Source organism: Marmota monax, unplaced genomic scaffold (assembly GCF_021218885.2).
Source record: "Marmota monax isolate L192 unplaced genomic scaffold, Marmota_monax_Labrador192_F-V1.1 WCK01_AAM20220418_F8-fsc00235, whole genome shotgun sequence".
NCBI classification, from domain to species: Eukaryota; Metazoa; Chordata; class Mammalia; order Rodentia; family Sciuridae; genus Marmota; species Marmota monax.
This window is the reverse complement of record NW_026693185.1, coordinates 345,837-365,456: the sequence shown is the minus strand read 5'-3', so window position 1 is coordinate 365,456 and position 19,620 is coordinate 345,837. Positions and strand designations below refer to the sequence as shown.

The following is a 19,620-nucleotide window of genomic DNA, read 5'->3' as shown; positions in this document are numbered from 1 at the left end:
CATATTTTTATTCTTATAATTGAACAATGAGAAAAAAGTAATCTGTAACTTAAATTCATAGAGGAAAAACAATTTTATTGGATATCATAGTTAGTAACCTTCGCATGACAGCATGATTTTTGAAAAGCAATTAAACTTATTAAACTTGAAACAATTAACATATTAAACTTGAAATTCTGAAGTATGAGGTAAAAATGGTTTAACTGTGGCTCACATCTCTTGATACTAGCTCAAGGTACCTTCAGGCATTTAACCATTATGAAAGAACACAGCAAAGTTCATATCTTTTCATTATGAAAGCATAATCACAAATTACATTCATTTTTCAAGTGCTCTGACTTCCAGAAGCCTGTAGGCTCTAGAGTCAAGCTGGATAAATACCTGGGTGATTTTGGGCCTTTATTTTCACCCAAAACTAATTATAGCAGGTTTTCAAAAATGTGACTTGAACTGGATCTGTTTAATCAAAGTTTTCCATTACAAATCCTCCTTTGCAAGATAACTTTCTCTAATAACAAATGTCACAGAGAGTTCCCAAGACATCATGAATAAGTCTCTCTAAAATACAGAACCAGGGGCTGGGGTTGTGGCTAAGTGGCAGAGCGCTTGCTTTGCACATGTGAGGCACTGGGTTCGATCCTCACCACCACATAAAAATGAATAAGCAAAATAAAGATAAAAAAAATTACAGAACCAATCACTGGTACCAAACAACTGAAATAGGAAAGAACATAGACTGGGAAATACTGCTTCATCAGGATGGGTAGAAAGATAGATGGTGGCATAGTTACCTGGGCCCTCATACACCAACACCACCATTTATGCCAAATACATCCAATGTGCAATGCTAGTACAGAAAGAAAATGAACCCACCAAGGACAGCTCTAACTTTATTATTAATTAACCGAAATGAATGAGTAACAGCTTTAATTTTAAAGACTGCACTGGAATCCATGAATTTTCTTCCTAAAAATCAGCAGACATTTTTGGTCAACTATAAATGTTCCACCAAATTTGACTCGGCCATACTGGATTTTCAAAGAGAAGCAAATTTCCATTTCTTATAAGTATTGTCTATACACAGTAACTTATATAAAGCTTTTTAAATCATATAAAGCATAAACCATCTTTATCAGCAAGATCAGCGTCTACCTGCTAAACTGGTAACGTATTCCCAAATTCCTTAATTTTTCCCATGAATAGTGTTTGCCTACAACTAGAAGGCATCTCAATAGGTTATCTCTTTTCTACAAAATTCTGCTCTTAATGACTTTGGGGCACCTAAATCTCAGTTAAGGAGAAAGGCTCGATTTATTTTGATGATACATCCTGATGTCTGTTTAAAAAGTTAATATATCGTAAAAATGACTTGTAGGTCACTTCGGTCTATTTCCTCTGGTTCAGTTCAAACCAGAGAGAAAGGAAAATCTAATGAATTAAACTGAGATTTAGGATATCTAGTTGGAGCCAAACCTGAAAATTATGTGAACTCTCATCAACTTTTTATCATTGCTGCTCTATTTTTAAAACCCTTTTGCATTCTCTGTATTTTAAAATATAAAATACTAAATTTTTAAAGCATTCCTTGTGGTCTCCATGTCAGATATATTGAAAATTTTTTTGACTTTACTCAGTGTTCTGGGAAGGATTATGTTTTCCCAAAATTCTTCACAGAAGTCATGATTTGGCCAGTAGATGTGACAACACATCACTCTTGTGTTACTCAGCCGTTTCATTGTGATAATGAATTTAGTCTCCAAATGAGAGAATAAAGCTCCTTAAGGAGACAACCTGTGCAAGCTCTATTTTGACTTTCGCACCCCTCTCCCTTCCTCCTTATTAAAAAATCTTAATCCAAATTTGGTTACTTTCAAACTCTCCAGCTCTTGATCTACCCTCTAAATTTCATAGCTTATTCTGATTTTTCTTTTACCTTCAAAGACCATTTTGATGGCCAAAGTCAAAGTCTGTTTGACCATACTATCATTTAGTTTCTAGAAATATTTGTAAACCCCTCCCATCCTCTGACCTGCTGTGCTTTTTCTGCATACCCAAAGAGAAGGTACAGGGGAAAGTGGAGGCTCTTGGCTGAAAAGATTTGGATCTAAATCATTGTGCTGAACCTCACTGCCAGATGGCCTCAGACAAGCCATTTGATCAAGTATGAGTTTCCACATCAGCAGGGTAACCATAATTTCCTACTAGGCAGGGTTGATGTATGAATTACAGGTTATATTATGCAAACTACCTCACTGAATGCCTACAGCATAATTATTATAGAACTGTACGTATTATAACTTCAATTGTGGGATTTTAGGATTATATGTTAGCCCTCAGAAACACCATCCTGAGTGTCATCCTGAGTGTCATACTGAAGGGCATTACATGCAAGAAGCTTTTGGAGTCCATGCTGAACCCATCATTCCAGATGGTTCTTAGTATACTCTCCTTTATTATCCACAGGCTGAACTCTGACACCAAACTTCTCATTACCTTTTCTTGAGGCTTCTGAACCTTCTGATCTTTAAGCTAAAATTCATCATGCAAAATACACTCTAGATACTTTGTAACATAACTTCCAAACCAGTATGATCATTATCAAACAGAAATTTCTTAAGCTAAAATCTACATTATGGGCTGGGGTTGTAGCTCAGTGGTTGAGCGCTTGCCTTGCATGTGTGAGGTACTGGGTTTGATCCTCAGCACCACATACATACATACAAACATACGTAAAACAGATATTGTGTCCATTTACAACTAAAATATCTTTTAAGAAAAACTTCATTAGATCCTAGGGAGAGGGCAAAAATTTATGTTTAGTGGGGCTAACGATGTGATTATAATGGTCTGTGGGTTTTGAAACCACTGTTTTACATGATTGCAGATCTTTCCCCTCTGCAAAGAAACACCTGCAACTAGAAATTACCTGTTCAGCTTCTAATTAACAGCACCTGCTCTGTGAACCACAATTCCTTCCCCTGCTTCCTTCAAGTAATAGTCAATCCCACCCAATGGTCTCACCAAAAACAAAACATACCCAGGACACAGGTAACTCTACAGTCACTAGAGCCTCTGGATTTCTGCAGGGAAAAAAAAAATTGTTACAAACAACTTCATCTCTCTTTATCAGTCATCAAACGTACAGATTTCACAGACAAAAATTCTCCCCAAATTCCAAGGGCAATATTTGCCTGTGGATCATTGAAACCTAATTAACAGGCCAGGGAGCCCCACTACCAACTTGTATTCAATTGGCAGATCACAAAGACTGTCTTCAATTATGGACTATGGAAAACAATTAGGGCACTAAAAGGCAGTCCCTTTCTTTGTCACTGCTCTCCCACATGCCACAATACTTGAGCTTCCCTAGAAAATGTCAATCTTATGCAAAGCACTACTCAAAGATCCAATTTTAGTACCCTGGAACCATGAAATACACAATGTATGTCACTAAATTTCCCTATCCCTTTTGTCCTAATTTCAAGGTTCTTTTCCCTACACACCAGTCCACCTTGACAACTGTCAAGACTTCAGTCTGCCTTAAACACCAGTCTGCCCTAAACACATCAAGCTTTGCTGCGTAGAGAGTATTCAATGGAAAGGGTACCAAGCCAAAGTTACCAATTCTAACTGGAAAAAAAAAAAACGAGACTGCGATTATAATCCTTTAGAAGCAAGCATACAGCTCTGCAAGCAGTTATAGGATGCCACCAAGGATAACTTCTCCACCTGTGCGAAGAACCACAGAGAAGCAAACATCTATAGAAGTTCACAGAATAAAATAAATCCAAGTTTTCTCACCTGTCTGAGTCCCTTCGGCATTTTCTTTCTCTTCCCAAGGTGCTGGCAGAGATTACGGTCATTTTCTCGGTCTGAGCTGTAGTGGTGTGGGTGGCTGAGTCTGCTCTTCTTTGAATGAAAAGATAAACCATTGGTAAGTGCTTCTCGTTTCTTCTTGGTCAAGGGAGTCTGGCGTTTCTCCACACGTTCCTGAGGCTTAAGTGCTACATCTTTCTGTAGGGGGGGGGGGGGAAAGGAAGGAAAGGGAAGCGATGGTTATGCAGGTATCTAGGGCCATATCCAAAACAAAGGTTCAATAAAATTACTAGAAAAGGTGATGGGGACAGAAAAATAGGATGTAATAACCTAAAACTGAGAAACATGGCTCTCTTTTCTGAGTCCCTGATGCTATCACAAATATACCCTTTCTAATCTTCTTGGACAGAAAACTTAATAAAGCACAAAGTACTGTCCATTGAAAGTGATTTCACTGGTGCCTTTGTTTCATTCTGTGCTGGATCAGCACACAATGACATTTCCAGAAGAAGCTCAATATTCTTACTTTTCAAGTGACTTTTCAATGACTGTATATTTCAAAGAAGAATACTAAGTACATGCCCAGTTCAAAAGAAAAGGCACAAGACTGAACATATCAGAGCCAACAAGAAGAAAACTATCAATTCATATAATTAGAATGTTTCCATAATGCATTATATTTTTATCACATGTTCATCTCAACATCCTTACTTTCCACCTTCTTTGCAAAATGTAAATGACAATATAATCATCACAAAGATCAACAGCAACAACTTTGCATTTATCCTTATGGGTAATCAATGTCCTCTAACAGGAGTTGCCCAGTGCAGAATCTGAAGCCCACATGAACTAATAAACAGAAGTCCCTACAGGCAGCTCACAACATACTGAGAATACCAGAAGGCCTGGGCTCAGTCTAGATGCTAGCACCATTCATTTCAAGCCTTGAAGTCAGTCACTGAAATTCTGAGCTCATGTGCAAAACTTACGGAACCTCAGATCACCTGATATATGCCATATGAACCCTGAGAAATGAGATACAATTCTTAAACTGACAATGTTCTTTCATGGAGTCTCCTTCCCACATTTTCTCAGTTTCTGTGGTCCTAATGGCACACTGAAAAATAAAATAAAACCAAAATAAAGCTGAGAGTGGGTGCACACACCTATAATCCAGCTACTCAAGAGGCTGAGGAAGGAGGTTTCCAAGTTCAAGGCCAGTGCCAGCAACTTAAGGAGACCCTTGTCTCAAAATAAAAATTTTAAAAAGGTTTGTAGAGGGGGATAACTCAGTGGTTCAGCACTTTCCTAGCATGCGTGTGTTCAGTCACCAGTACTACTAAAAGTAAAGTTAAAAAAAATATATATTTCTACCTATTTTTCCATCTCAAAATTTCACTCTTTCCTCCCTTCGAAATTTAATACCCACATACTAAATATATCACTGCAAACTGTAATGATAACTCAAAAGGAAAGGCAAAAGGTATTAAAACTGGGGGAAATGATCTAGACCAGGGCAGAGGGTTAGGGTCAACAAGATGACATAGTCTGAAAGGCTGAGCACAGACAACTTGGGCAAAAGCCTTGAAGCAGCTGATAGCATAATCTGTCTGAAAAAAAGGTCAAAAGTGGCAGGAAGTAAGCAGCGGACCTCTGCAATCCCAGCGTTTCATCAAATAAGTGTTTTACATAAACCAGGTAAAATAATTGGTGGTCAATATATACTTATTTAATGCATAAGTAAACAAGACTAGTTAAAACATTCAAACCTATAAAGCACAGCAGTGATTAAGCACAATAAAAATAAAGTATAATAGTGATTTTAAAAAATACTAAACTGCTTATAATACACCAAAGCAAGCTTTGAAAGCTTGATAGTGCCAGTAGGCACTGTATATTGTCATTTACATTTTGCAAAGAAGGTGGAAAGTAAGGATGTTGAGATGGACATGTGATAAAAATATAATGCAATATGCAAATATCAAGAAACCCCAGAAAGGAGGAAAGGCCTACATGGGGGGGGGTAAGAAATAAAATTAAAACAGTCCAATAAGGCAAGTGAGTGGCTTTGGGTCTAACCTCTAGCTGTTAGATGATCTGTCCTATGCTATTTGAGAGGTAGCTGTCCTGAGGCAATGTGGATGTAGTGAGCAATGTTTCAGAGGACAAGCTGCAATCAAAGCAAGTGCAATGGTCACTGACTGCATAGTCTCAGATCTTGCACACTATACCTAACACATAAAAATATTCAATTAATGTCTGCTAAATAGAATTCCTTTGTCCAGCATCTACTACCTCAATAAGTTATGTTAAACACCTGCTTAGCTCAAAGTATTTTCTGTGTTTAATCTCACATTTAAACAAAAGAGTTACCTCTCATGAAAAGATACTGAGGAATATCAACAACAGAAGGAGGCAGGCGAGTTACATTGTGAGTTGCTCATTTATAATACAATTAAATTGGACTACTTCTAAAGGAAATACAAAAACTACCTATAGGGTTAAAAAAAAAGGGGGGGGGGGGAAACCCTCTTTTCATTGTCATCAACCCACCTACTGCCCTGAATCTTTTTCTTGTAGCATAACAGATTAATAAACAAATAATAAGCTAGCGTGGTCATGCACACCTGTAATCCCCTCAGCTTGGGAGGCTGAGGCAGGAGGATAGAGTTCAAAGCCAGCCTCAGCAACTTAGTGAGTTCCTCAGAAACTCAGTGAGATCCTGTCTCTAAATAAAATACAAAACAGGGCTAGGGATGTGGGTCAGTGGTCAAGTGCCCCTGAGTTCAATCCCCGGAAACCGAAACACACACACACACACACACACACACACACAATATTTAATAAGGTATCAACTGTGCTTTTTAAAACATTATGTCCATCTCATTGTAGATCAAATCTTTTATCATACTGAAGTTGCCTTAAAACTATATTGAAAATTATGAGCAATTCATACAAATGTGAATTAATATTTATGAGATTATGTTATAATTTTTTACAAATTCATTTTTTTCACATAGCATATTAATCGCGGCATGCTTACTGCCCTGCAGAATAGCTACACAGAGCAAATGGATCCCATGCCATGACATTAGCTTGTAAGAGACCTGTCAACGTCTCAGCAACAGCAGTAAAATCATCTTAGTTTCAATTAGTATTGAGATTTTTCCCACTCTGGAGAGGGGGAGATTAGTGTTTATATAGAGGTGGTGACTTGAGAGATACAAAAAAATGAATAGTCATGAAAGGATTTTTAATAGTTAAGAGGCTTGTATTTTCAAAGAGTAGAGATTATCTTAATTTTTAAGATACATATCCATTTATAAGTTACTGTATAGACAATATTAGTACTTTGGAACAATTCCTGCATAAACCAGGCCATCCCATCATTTGTTCACTCCTAGTCTCTAAACAGTTATTGACTGCTTCTGAAGTATATAGTAAAATAATCATTTGTTTCCTTTGACTGTGTCAGTGGGAAAAAATGACCAAAGAATGTCCCATATAAGCAATAAAACTCAAAAGATAAACCAGGCACCATGGCACACACCTATGATAGGAGCAACTTGAGCGACTTAAGGCAGGAGGATCACAAGGTTGTGGCCAGCTTCAGTAGCTTACTAAGACCCTGTCTCTAAATAAAAAGTGAAAAGGGCTGGGGGGTGTAGCTCAGTGGAACAGCACTACTGGGTTTAATCACCAACTCTTGAGTGGGAAAAAAATCAAACACACAAAGATTTACTAAACTAAATTAACAACCTTATCAATGTTCAGAACAGTTATACAATGATTTTATAAGTGTGTACATGCACACGCACACATACACACACACACACCAACTTACCATCAAGTAAGTAGTGGTATTTAAGAATTTCCCTAAAGAAACTTGGACAGAACGGCTACAATACAGGGAGGAAATGTGTACATTTCATAAAATAGCTTTTTGGGATCAATGAATAGCAATTTCAAAGCCTATTGATCCATTAGTTTATAATGATATAGGCTAGTGGTTCCTAAGGGAAACCCCACCTGTAGTACTTTCTGATAATAAGACAACTACACCTCATATTATTCAAGGAAAGCATTTTGCAAATGAAGAGTGACAGAATATGCCACCAGAAAAAATGCCCCTTGTTCTAAGGATTATTTTAAGTTAAGGTCACTTAAAAAAGAATAGACACAAAAGGAATACTCTGCCTTTGCTGCACCAGGAGAAAGGCAGCATCTCCACCAGGATCCACAAAAGAGAGAAACCCCAAGGAAGGAGAGAGGACATCTTCCTATTAGAAGCCATGGGGCACTGACCCATCTCCCTGAAATAATTCTTCCCTTCTTCTGGCCTCTCCACACATTTTCACTACTTTTCTACATAAGGCCATTCCAATTCAATCTTCTTAATAAGAATTTACATTGTGTCATTTTGAGGTTATTTTCCTTCAAGGTGGGATCAACATACCTGCAAAAATATGTACATTTTTTTCTTACTAATCTATTTAGGGTCAATTTAATTCCTAGGCCTAGCCAGAGCCCTTAAGAACGCAGAGAGAAAAATCTGCCTGGGCTAAACAGTATTGGACTAGAGAGAGTAAGAGGGCACACAGGTAAGAAACAGATCTGGAAAAGTGCTTGAAGGTATTAATTTGATAATCACAGAAGCAGCCAGAAAAAAAAGCAAGAAAACCAGTCCACTGCCTGCTAGGTGAAAAGATTTAGACACTTTTGCTGACAATAGAGGGGGTAAGTGTACAAGCCATGCACCACAGATGGGAATAAGTTTCATGAATGGTTGGAATTATTTGATTTTTAGGTCACTGGTGATGGAGGGGCAGGTCACAGCAGCACATCCACTGAGAGGCTCAGAGTCTGACTAAACAAAGCAATTTCCTTCAACATCAGCCCTCTTCAAAACAGGTGATCTTGCTCTTGATTTTCCCTTCTCCCAAATTACTATCCTCTACTAAAGACTTCCTCTGCCACTCTTGAATTTCAAAATGAGATGGTTCAGTGTTGTGCAAACTAGGAGAGAGCAACAAATTGCAGATGTAGGCTGCAGGACTCCACTGGCTGATTACAGATGAAGACACAGGCAACAGAAAATGAGGACACAATTTGCCTGCATTGCATGAAACAGGTTTTAGAAAGAAGTCTCCATTTGATTTTTCCAACCAAACTAAATAGGGGATGACCAATCATTTACAAAGCATCGGTGCTATGTGTGTCTGCTGCACGTTCACATGTGTGAGAGAAGGATGCAATTTAAACATGTCTTATTTGAGTTATTTGATCTTAGGAACTTACAAATAAAATAACAAATAAGTCAGGAGAAAAAGGAAAACTGCTCTGCCTGTCACCACCAAATGACAATAATGGTTGTGTGCTGTCATTTTAGTCTGTTGGGGCCTTTGTTGGTTCATTGTGCAGCATTTATACCTGTTTTTGAATGTTTTTTACAAACACTGATCCCATCAATGCCTCAGTGCAAAACAAGTGCAAGGGTACACTGTGCTAGGAACTAAAAACAACCAAGAGTGCAATAATAAAATAAAAAAGTAGAGAACATAGATAGAACTCTTTTTTATATTTATTTATTTGGTGAGGGGGAGTTGCCGGGGATTGAATTTAAGGGCATTCGACCACTGAGCCACATCCCCAGCCCTATTTTTGTATTTTATTTAGAGACAGAGTTTCACTGAGTTTTTTAGCACCTCACTTTTGCTGAAGCTGTCTTTGAACTTGCAATCCTCCTATTTCAGCCTCCGGAGCCACTGGGATTACAAGCATGTACCACCATGCCTGGCTATGGCAGCTCTCTTATAATTTAACTCTATTTGGCTCTGTTCACAGTGGTGCCCCACATTGGATTTTTGAGAAAATGGAATTACAGCAAGACTTTTAGGGCCTAAACTTTTAAGGAAAAAGAGGAGACTATGTACAGGAATATATACAAAATATTCAGTATGGAATTCAAAAATTAATCTCAAATATTCACATCTTTAAATAAAACAAAAACCAATATACCTACTATGTATCATACAATTTGCATCTGTTGGAAATATCTAAAAGGATTCCCAACCCAGTCTGCTTAATCGTGAAAGCAGATAAATTCATCAACTAGTATGGTAAAACAGGTTACAGAAGGAACAAGTAGAATGCTCTCTACTGCCATCTTTCACACTAAACTAAACTTACATTTCTGCTTTGGTGTAAGGATAGAAACACAGATCAATGTGACAGAACAGAGTCCAGAAGGAGACTCACACATAACTGGACGAATGATTTTAAGCAAAAGCCATTCTGTGGAGAAATAACCAAGAGTGCAATAAACCCATAAAGGTATCAAAACTATCATCAGTCCATAAAGTAATTGATAAATTATACTTAATCAAAACATACTATTTAGATAAACCACATTACAGGGGGAAAATCAAATGTTTACTTGATAAAAGTTTGTATGCAGAATATATTAAAACTTCTCAAAGATAAATTAAAAAAAATTAGTTGGAAAAAGATCTGAACAGACACTCACTGAACAAGACTTCTGAGTGGCATTTAAGCCTATGGAGAGATGGTCAACATCAAGAGTTCATTCAGGAAGTGCAACTTAAAACCACAATGAGATACAAAAGTATTAGAAAGGCTGAAATGAAAAGAAATGACCAACACCAACTGGGAGCAAAGATACAAAGAAACTTTCATATACTACCACATTGGAATGTAAAAAAATACAACCATCTCGAAAAAGAATATGACGGCTTATATAAAAGTTCAAAGTACAGCTACCATGTGATACAACCTTCTATTTTCAGATAAAATACAGAAATACATATATATGCTACACAGAGACTTGCAGGTGCACATTTATATCAGATTAGTACTGAGCATAAAACTGGAAACACAACCCAAATGTATGACAACAAATGAACAGATAGATAAACTGTGCATATAACCATTCACTGAAATAGTACTCAGTGATAAAAAGGAATAACCCACTGATACATGCTACAATCTGAACAAATCTCAATAATTAGGCCAAGTTTTGAAAATTCAGAAAAACTAGGAAATGTAATTATACAGAAACTAGATTAGTGGAGGGATAGGAAGAAGTGATTAATAGGGGCATTAGATAATTTGGGGGCCAGGCACAGTGGCACACACCTGTAATACAAGCAGCTCAGGAGGCAGAGGCAGGAGGATCATGAGTTCATAGCCAGCCTCAGCAATTTAGTGAGGCACTAGCAACTCAGTGAGACCCTGTCTCTAATAAAGTACAAAATAGGCCTAGGGATGTTGCTCAGTGGTCGAGTGCCCCTGAGTTCAATCCCGGTAACCACCTGCCCCCACCAAAACAAAACAAAGAAATTAAAGAAAATTTAGGGAATGGTAGACATGTTCTTAGTCTTGATTGTGGCAATGGCAAAATGACATATACATGCCAAAATTTATCAAACTGTACACTTTTTTAGATGTTAATGAACCTTTATTTTATTCATTTATTTATATGTGGTGCTCAGAATTGAACCCAGCACCTCACTCATGCAAGGCAAGTGCTCTGCCACTGAGCCACAACTCCAACCCCACAAACTGTACAAGTTTAATTCACACAATTTACTAGTATGTCACTTTTACCCAAATAAAGCTTTTTTTTTTTTTAAGGCAATCCTGGCCATCATATTCAACTGGTATATTATCATTACCAATAACTACACCATGTTTCCTGTCTGTCAACAGAAAACTGTTCAGATTCATAAAACAAATGGATAGCCATGCTCTAAAAGAACTAGCTTTAGGCCAAATGTGGCCATGAAACTTTCCAGAGGCCAGTCAGCTGTGAACACTAATGTCTCAGTCACACAGAAGAACAGTGACTAGCATTGACATCATCTTCAACAACAAAGTAGATTTTTCATAGTTCTTTTTTTTTCCTTTATTTCTAACATTCAATTCTCAATTACTGCTCAGAGGCTATCATTTTGTAAAGTTTTTTTGTTTGATTGTTTCTTTCTTTCTTTCTTTCTGTTTGTTTGGCTTAGGCACTGATGATTGAACCCAGGGGCACTCAAACACTGAGCCATATCCCCAACCCTTTTTTGTATTTTATTTAAAGACAAGGTTTCTCAAAAGTTGCTGAGGGACTCACTAAGCTGCTGAGGTCCTGTCTCTAAATAAAAATGCAAAATAGGGCTGTTCATGTGGCTCAGTGCCCCTGAGTTCAATCCTTGGTACAAAAAAAAAAAAAAAAAGAAAGAAAGAAAAAAAAAACATAAATAAATTTTACTGTTTCTGTATGTCAAAAAAATTAAGGAATTTTACTAAAATATAGTTAACACATGATGGTACACATAACTTAAGGAAATCCAAATGACAAGGGAGAGGGTTTTGTTTTTTTGTTTTTTTTTTAAAGTTGAACTACAAAATAAAGTCTGCATATATAAACACCTTTCGAATGGGTGGTGCCATTATCAGAGGAGAGGGAAAGGGGAAAAAAGGGGGGTGAGGGGGAGAAAACAAAAGCAGCCATCAAGAATCTCTCCAAAACTCGGTTATACAATAAACCACAAGTATCCGCTGAAGTGAGATTTTGGCACACTCTGAATTGAAAATGTCCTAGCAATCTCTCATTCCTATAGATAATTGAGAGTTGGCTGCTGTTAGACCTTAACACACTCAAAGTAGTTGAGTCCCTGGAAACCAGATGCTATTGCTTAAAACAGTTTAGGCTCTCAGTCCTGAAGGATTCCTAAAATTGGATTACAGTCCCTCCAAATAATCTGAGAAATATAGCATGACAAAAAGGAAACCTTAAAAAAAAAAATTAACTCCTCTATAACAAGCAACATTCTGAACACTGAACACAGCATGACTGAGGCAGAAAATCCCATCAATGAGAGCTTAAGGGCAATACACCAAAAACCAGTCCAAAAGAGAAAAGAAACCATACAACAGAAGAAAAGATAATAGAAGACAAAAGAGAAAGAACAAAACATAATTGCCAGCCTGAGAGCAAAAGTCAGGTTTGTCAACTGAAGAGAGGCAAGCAGACAGAGTGTTCAAATTTCTACTGCTCTTACACCCATTCATATAAAATCCATTAAGAGAATATTTGAGGGAACACGTAATCCTAATGACTTCCCCTTCAATTATCCATTATTCTTTTCTACTTATAATAAATAAGATCTAAGTACACATTTAAAAAAAAAACATACACATGGCCAATAAATATGGCTAAAGATGTGCAACATCACTAATCTTTATGGATATGCAAATCAAAACCACAATGAGATATCATCCTTCACCTGCTACAATGGGTATGCTTACAATCAGATAAGCTCTGATAAGAGTGACCAGAAAGGGGAATCCTTGGTTTTCTATTAGTAAAACATCAATTGGAAAAGCCTTTATTGACTTTTTTTCAAGGCACTTTGTTTGCAAACATGGGAAAAGAGGTAATGTACTTCTTTTGGCCAAAAAAAAAAAACATAATTGGGTGTTCCTGGGATCAATCATTATTACCTCCATGAGGACAGTGTCATAGATTGTCATTTTCCAGATTTCCTAGCAAAGAACAAGAATACTAGGCTGTAAGCTGTTTTGAAAAGAATGAATGAGGGAAATGGGATGCCATTACTATTTCCTCTCATTCCAGGTTATTCTACCATGCTACCAAACTGTATGCTCCAAGATTCTTCTCTTTCAGATTTCGATGCAAGAACTTTCAAACTTAGCAACTATGCTCCCACATCCACCTTTTAGTGAAACCCTTACTATTCACCCACATGTTAAAGAGGTCTAAATACATATAGGGTATTTAGAGATCATGTGAAATTACTTTACTAAGTCCAAGACTAAAAATAAAGGGGGTGCATTGTGAAACGTCATGTCATACCTTCTTTTTTGTGTCAGGGTCAAATTATCATTTGCTAGTTCTCAAAAACGGCCCCTTTTTAAACAAAAATCAGGACTGGTCACTGCTATCATCCAAATGTTCCATAAGAGACCTTGGAAACTGGTGAACCTCTCCATATCCTGAAGTTTGATCCATGAACTTAGTAATAAGGCACATATTTTCTTTTTTTCACTGTTTTCTTCCCCAGATACCTACATATTACCACACCTTCATTGTATTTTTGAATTTTTTTTATTAGTGTATTACACATAATAGTAGGATTTGGTGTTACATCTTCATACATGTACACCATATAACAATATAGGTTTGTCAATTTTGTTCCCCAGTACCTCCCCTTATCCTATCCTCCTCCCTTTCCATGATCCCCTTCCTCTTCTGGTCTCCCTACTATCTCATGAGATGCCTGCCACAACCTTTTTCCCTCTTTTTTCCTTCTTGCTTCCACATATAAGATGAAACATGATCCTTGACTTTGAGTTTAGCTTATGTCACTTAATATTAAGTCTCTCAAGATCCATCTATTTTTTTGCAAATGACATAAATTCATTCCTATTTATGGATGAATAAAACTTCATACACACCTTCATTTTAAATAACAAATGTCTCCAAAAGCAATCATCAATTAGCTTACTGATATGGGGGTGGGAGGGGGATACCAGGGAATGAACTTGGGGCACCAAACCACTGAACCACAACCCCAGGCCTATTTAGTATTTAACATAGAGACAGGGTCTAAGTTTTTTAGCACCTCGCTTTTGCTGAGGCTGGCTTTGAACTCAAGATCCTCCTGCCTTAGCCTCCCAAGGCGTGCACCACTGTGCCTGGCTTGTGCTACAGTTATTATAAGTGATATGTATTTAAGGTTACTTCACTGTTCTGGACGAGTCCTGGAAGAGAGACAGGAATTCTAGTTTTCGTTTGATGACCTTTTATAGGTCTCCATTACCATTAGGAAGAGAAATATCGAGAAGATGATATGCATCAGGAATCCCATCTAAAATATGGATACTTGAACCTACACGAAAAGATCCCCTGTGACCATTCTAGTCACTTAAAGTGAAATTAAATCGCCACAGATGAAAGCAGAAGATTAGGATTCTGGGCTATGGAATCTTAATTCTTCTCTGTCATGCTACAGCAGTTATGATTCTCACTTTTCCCCTTAGTCTTCCCAAAAAGAAAGGCAAGAAATCCCTGATATGATCTCAGAATCTTACATGGGGGGACAAAAAGGAATATCATCAGTAAGTCCTCCTGACTCTGGCTCTTAAGATGTCAAATCTGTATTAACCAGCAAGAAAAGAATAGCTTTCTACTTGACTTCTGAGTAGAGTTTGATTGTACTGATCTAGAAGTAAACATGATGGCTGAAATGAGGGAAGCACTCCCCACACACACACAAACCCCACACACACGGTGTGGGATGGGGCACATTCTGTACACTCAGACGAAAATAATCTTATAAAAGGTAATTTAATGTTTAGAAATATTCAGTGATAGGAAAAAGCAACTGCTGGCAAAATTTGTGCGATGTGGGGCTGAATTTAAATGTAGCTTTAAGTAGTACACTGGTCAGTGTACATGGATGAAAGATACTCCCTTTATGGATCAAGTTTTTCAAATGGTTCTGCAGGATTTCTACAGAACTATAAAATGCTTATGAATTAAATAAGAATTCTGTAACTTTTTCCAAATCTTTTGTGGAAAAAATGATAACAGAGAAGAAATTAAAAAAACAGGCCACAGGTCTTCTCCTATTCCATGAACAAGTGTTACATGCTGTCTCAAAATTTTAATTGACTTCTCAAAACCAGAGACCAATCTATTTCAATATCTACAAATATAGGGTCCTCTACTTAGATTCCTTCAACTTCTGTAATGTTATTATCCTTAGTAAGATATTTGGCACACACACAGAAGACATTCAATGAATATAGCTTATAGTGTGTGAATTCGGTACAGGGTTTTCTTCCAGATCATATTTTTCAACCTTTTAATCATCTCTGTGAGATTTCTCTCATGTACGTGTAGCCTTCATGTTCTTTTGTCTTAACTGGGTTTTGATTTGAGAAATGTACATGAATTCAGTGAGAAAGTCAGATAATTTCTAAATATAAAACAAGGATTAATTTATGATTTTTCATAACAACTAATATTTGTAAGTAGTTCAGAGTTGAAAAAGTTTTAATACCTTTTATTTATTTAAATATTTACTTATTTATTTGGGGTATAGGGGGGATTGAACCTAAGAACCTTTACTACTGAGCTGCATCCCTGGTCCTTTTTGTATTTTACATTGATACAGGGTCTCAATGAGTTGCTGAGGGCCTAGCTAAATTGCTGAGGCTGGCCTCGAATTTGCAATCCCCCTGCCTCAGCATCCTGAGTTGCTAAAGGTGCTAGGATGACAGGTGTGTCCCATAACCTTTAAAAAGGTTATGATAACTTTTCAAATCATCATTTCATTGGACTACCTAGTATGTTCAATATAGCAGTCAACAATGTTTTCATTTTATAAGTGAAGAAACCAAACTCTGATAAAGAAATTACATCCCAAAGTCAGGCAACCAGCAATTGGCAACATACTCTGAGTTTCCATGGTTTTAAATCTACTTTTATACCCTAATACCAGGTCATTATAGCCTTATTTTTAACTGTCAGAATTACGGCCTCTTGTTTAAATTGCAGTTCAGTATTTTCTAATTGTAAAATCCTCTGTGCACCTCTACTTCTGCAAAGCCTAAGTAATGAGTTAAAAGTATTGACTTTTATGTCAAAGACACTTTTTTTTTTTAACAGATTTTAAAAAGCGATAAAATCAGCAATGAAATAAAATCTTTGGCTTTTCTTCAAAACTGAGAATCTATGCCATCTTATTTCAGGGGTGAAAAGTAGCAAAGAATGACACCTTTTCTGAACTTAAAAAAATAACCAGAGCTGTACAAATGCTCCAGACCCCAAACTCTATATAAATATTCTGCCATAAATATTTATTCACATAAATATTTATGTGACTCAATAAACATTAATGGATAATGGTAGAACTTAAAATACCCATAGGTGCAAAATGAAAAAATTCCCACTTATAAATGCTATCACTAAATGAGAAGCACATATAGAGTTCACTAAAAGTTTCCCAAGTCTGCGGGCTTGTTCACAGCGCCAGCCTATGACTCTGCACATGTGTTCTCTCTCTTTCTGACTTCATCCCCCGCTCCCACTCCATTCTTCTATTTCAGGATTTATACATATGATTTTCTTCATTTAACATCATATGAATAAAAATATAACTGAACTATCCTGCAGGTTTGCATAGTAGCCAAATGCTTAGGATATACCCAGTAGCCTGAGACACAGACCAAATAAATTCTTCAAGGTATCTCTGCAGAAAATAAAATTGGATCCTATTAATTATGGTTGAAAGAAAAGTGTCCTTTCAGTTGGCTACTATAATTTAGACTGGAGAGATGAAAGGAAGTGTCCGTATGCATAAACAAGTCAGATGCTAACTCTGAATCAATTAAATCATACACAACTTTATAGATTTTTACCCAGTTTCTTGAATAAGGCATAAGATTGTCTCTATACCAAGGCTTCCTATACATAAATTTGGCCATGTTTTGGTACTTATTGGTTCTATCATATTTGATAATGGAATCAATCTCTCCCTTTAGAAGCTCTGGATTAATGGCAGAGTTTATTAAACTGCAAGCAGTCATTCAGAAAAGATCAATATACACATGATTACAGAGTAACCAAAGGATTAAACACAAGATTTATCACAAAATTAAACTGAATTAAATGTTCTCTGATAGCACTTGAAATGCTGTCAATACTTTTAACTCATAATCTATGCTTTCCTGTGTTTACCTAATAAGCCATAGGGATGTGCGATTTAAGAAAATGACTGCTTTCAAAACTATAAGCTACCAAGACTTGCTGAAAGCATTGAGAATCTCTTCTTGAGTTAAGGAGCAGCACCTTAATTTATCAGTCAGAGCCTGTCTACAGTGAATTCAGCAAAGTTTTGAGTTACTCAGTACATAAGCCATTTTGTCCACCCCTTAAGCATATCTATAACATACATCCTTTCAGGTATACATCTTAGAAACTGTGCCCTCAAATTACAAACTTTAAACAATTTCTTTCTGTTTTTCTGGCACAGAAACATATGCTATGACACTGACCCTAAGTCCCTAGCAGAGAAGGCTAGACGATGTCATCTGGCTATAGGGAAATCAACACTTCCCCATCCTGGGAGGCTTCACTGATGCCACCCCAGCTCAGCAAATTACACTCCAAAACGTGAAATCCCCATCACTGCTTATGAAAGGTAACCATTCACTAAAAAAACTGGCAATAGCACGTGTACTCATGATCAGTAAGGAAGTCAATATACATGATGGCTCTTAAAGCTGATATCAATACATAGTGAGCGAGAAGAGCTCTGTGGGACATGAAATGATAAAGGCCAGGACTGCAATGTGAAGCTAGGAGGGTGTGTACTTGAGCAGATGGAAAAACAGTGTGGGGGCAAAAAATGAGCCTGTATTTTAAACTACACCTTAGATGGCAGCATGTTTAAGGGAGACTTTCTTTTTTCCTCTGCCCAGTTTCTGTCTTGTCACTAGAACCTTTATCCCATAGATGGCATGGGCCCTATACTGCCTGAGTACCAGCAGGTTCTGATGATTTCAATAGTCATCCAATATGACAGCTTTGTTATACAGAGGAGGTCAAGCAATGTTCGAAACACGATGCTGAGGCTGACACTGCCCTGTAATGTCATCACTCCCCTCTAAGAATACTGATTTCTACCAAAGTACCACTTCTCTTCTCAGCAGTCACCCCACCTGACAACACCACTTAGTGCTAAGGACAGTCCCAAATAGTTGTCAGTTCCTCAGGGAATAGAGTGCCATCTGTCCATTGAAGAAAAGCCTCTGCACTCTACTCAAAAGCTGAGGCTGTTAAGTCCACAGTCAAAGCTTCTTACAATCAGATGCCTTTTTGATAGAGATCTTATCAATTTTGTAAATTATTTCCCACAATAGAAACTTTATTCCATGAAAACCGAGTTCTTCACTGTGGTCCATGCTTAAGTTTCCCATTGCTTCCTATGTGTCTTTGCTCAACCTAATCCTGCCACAAGCAAGGGCTTTTTGGTGGCACTTGCACCTACATATTTGCCTCAGAGGACTGGCTTTGACACTTAGTAATTTTGTGACATTTCTTCTCTTGGAATACAGGAAAAGAGCTGTGAAATTGCATTCAATTTGTCAAAAAGTATGGGGGGCAAGAGCTCTAATCTCTAGAGTATACAAAGAACTCAAAAAGTTAAACAACAAAAAAACAAATAACCCAATCAACAAATGGGCCAATAACTTGAACAGACATTTCTCAGAAGAGGATATACAATCAATCAACAAACACATGAAAAAATGCTCACCATCTCTAGCAATCAGAGAAATGTAAATTAAAACTACTCTAAGATACCATCTCACTCCAATAAGAATGGCAGCCATTATGAAGTCAAACAACAATAAGTGCTGGCGAGGATGGTGCGGGGAGGTACACTCATACACTGTTGGTAGGACTGTAAATTGGTGCAGCCAATTTGAAAAGCAGTATGGAGATTCTTGGAAAGCTGGGAATGGAACCACCATTTGACCCAGCTATTCCCCTTCTCGGACTATACCCAAAAGACCTAAAAAGAGCATACTACAGGGACATAGCCACATCAATGTTTGTAGCAACACAATTCACAATAGCTAGAATGTGGAACCAACCTAGATGCCCTTCAATAGATGAATGGATTAAAAAATGTGGCATTTATACACAATGGAATATTACTCAGCACTAAAAAATAACAAGATCATGGCATTTGCAGGGAAATGGAT

The 19,620-nt window shown here is 37.2% G+C and overlaps 1 protein-coding gene across 8 annotated transcripts in view; it reads right to left on the bottom strand.

Moving 5' to 3' along the window:
• Auts2 (activator of transcription and developmental regulator AUTS2) overlaps window positions 1–19,620 on the bottom strand; it is a 1,155,764-nt gene that overhangs the window by 841,665 nt on the left and 294,479 nt on the right. For 6 of the 8 annotated variants that reach the window (XM_058583037.1, XM_058583034.1, XM_046456012.2 and 3 more), the window contains exon 2: window positions 3,802–4,014. In XM_058583037.1, the coding sequence (XP_058439020.1) occupies window positions 3,802–3,822 (21 nt within the window). In that variant the 5' untranslated portion in view covers window positions 3,823–4,014. Of the gene's footprint in view, window positions 1–3,801; window positions 4,015–5,895; window positions 6,291–6,443; window positions 6,821–19,620 lie in introns of those variants that run through there. The other 2 variants (XM_058583036.1, XM_058583035.1) reach the window with 2 other exon arrangements.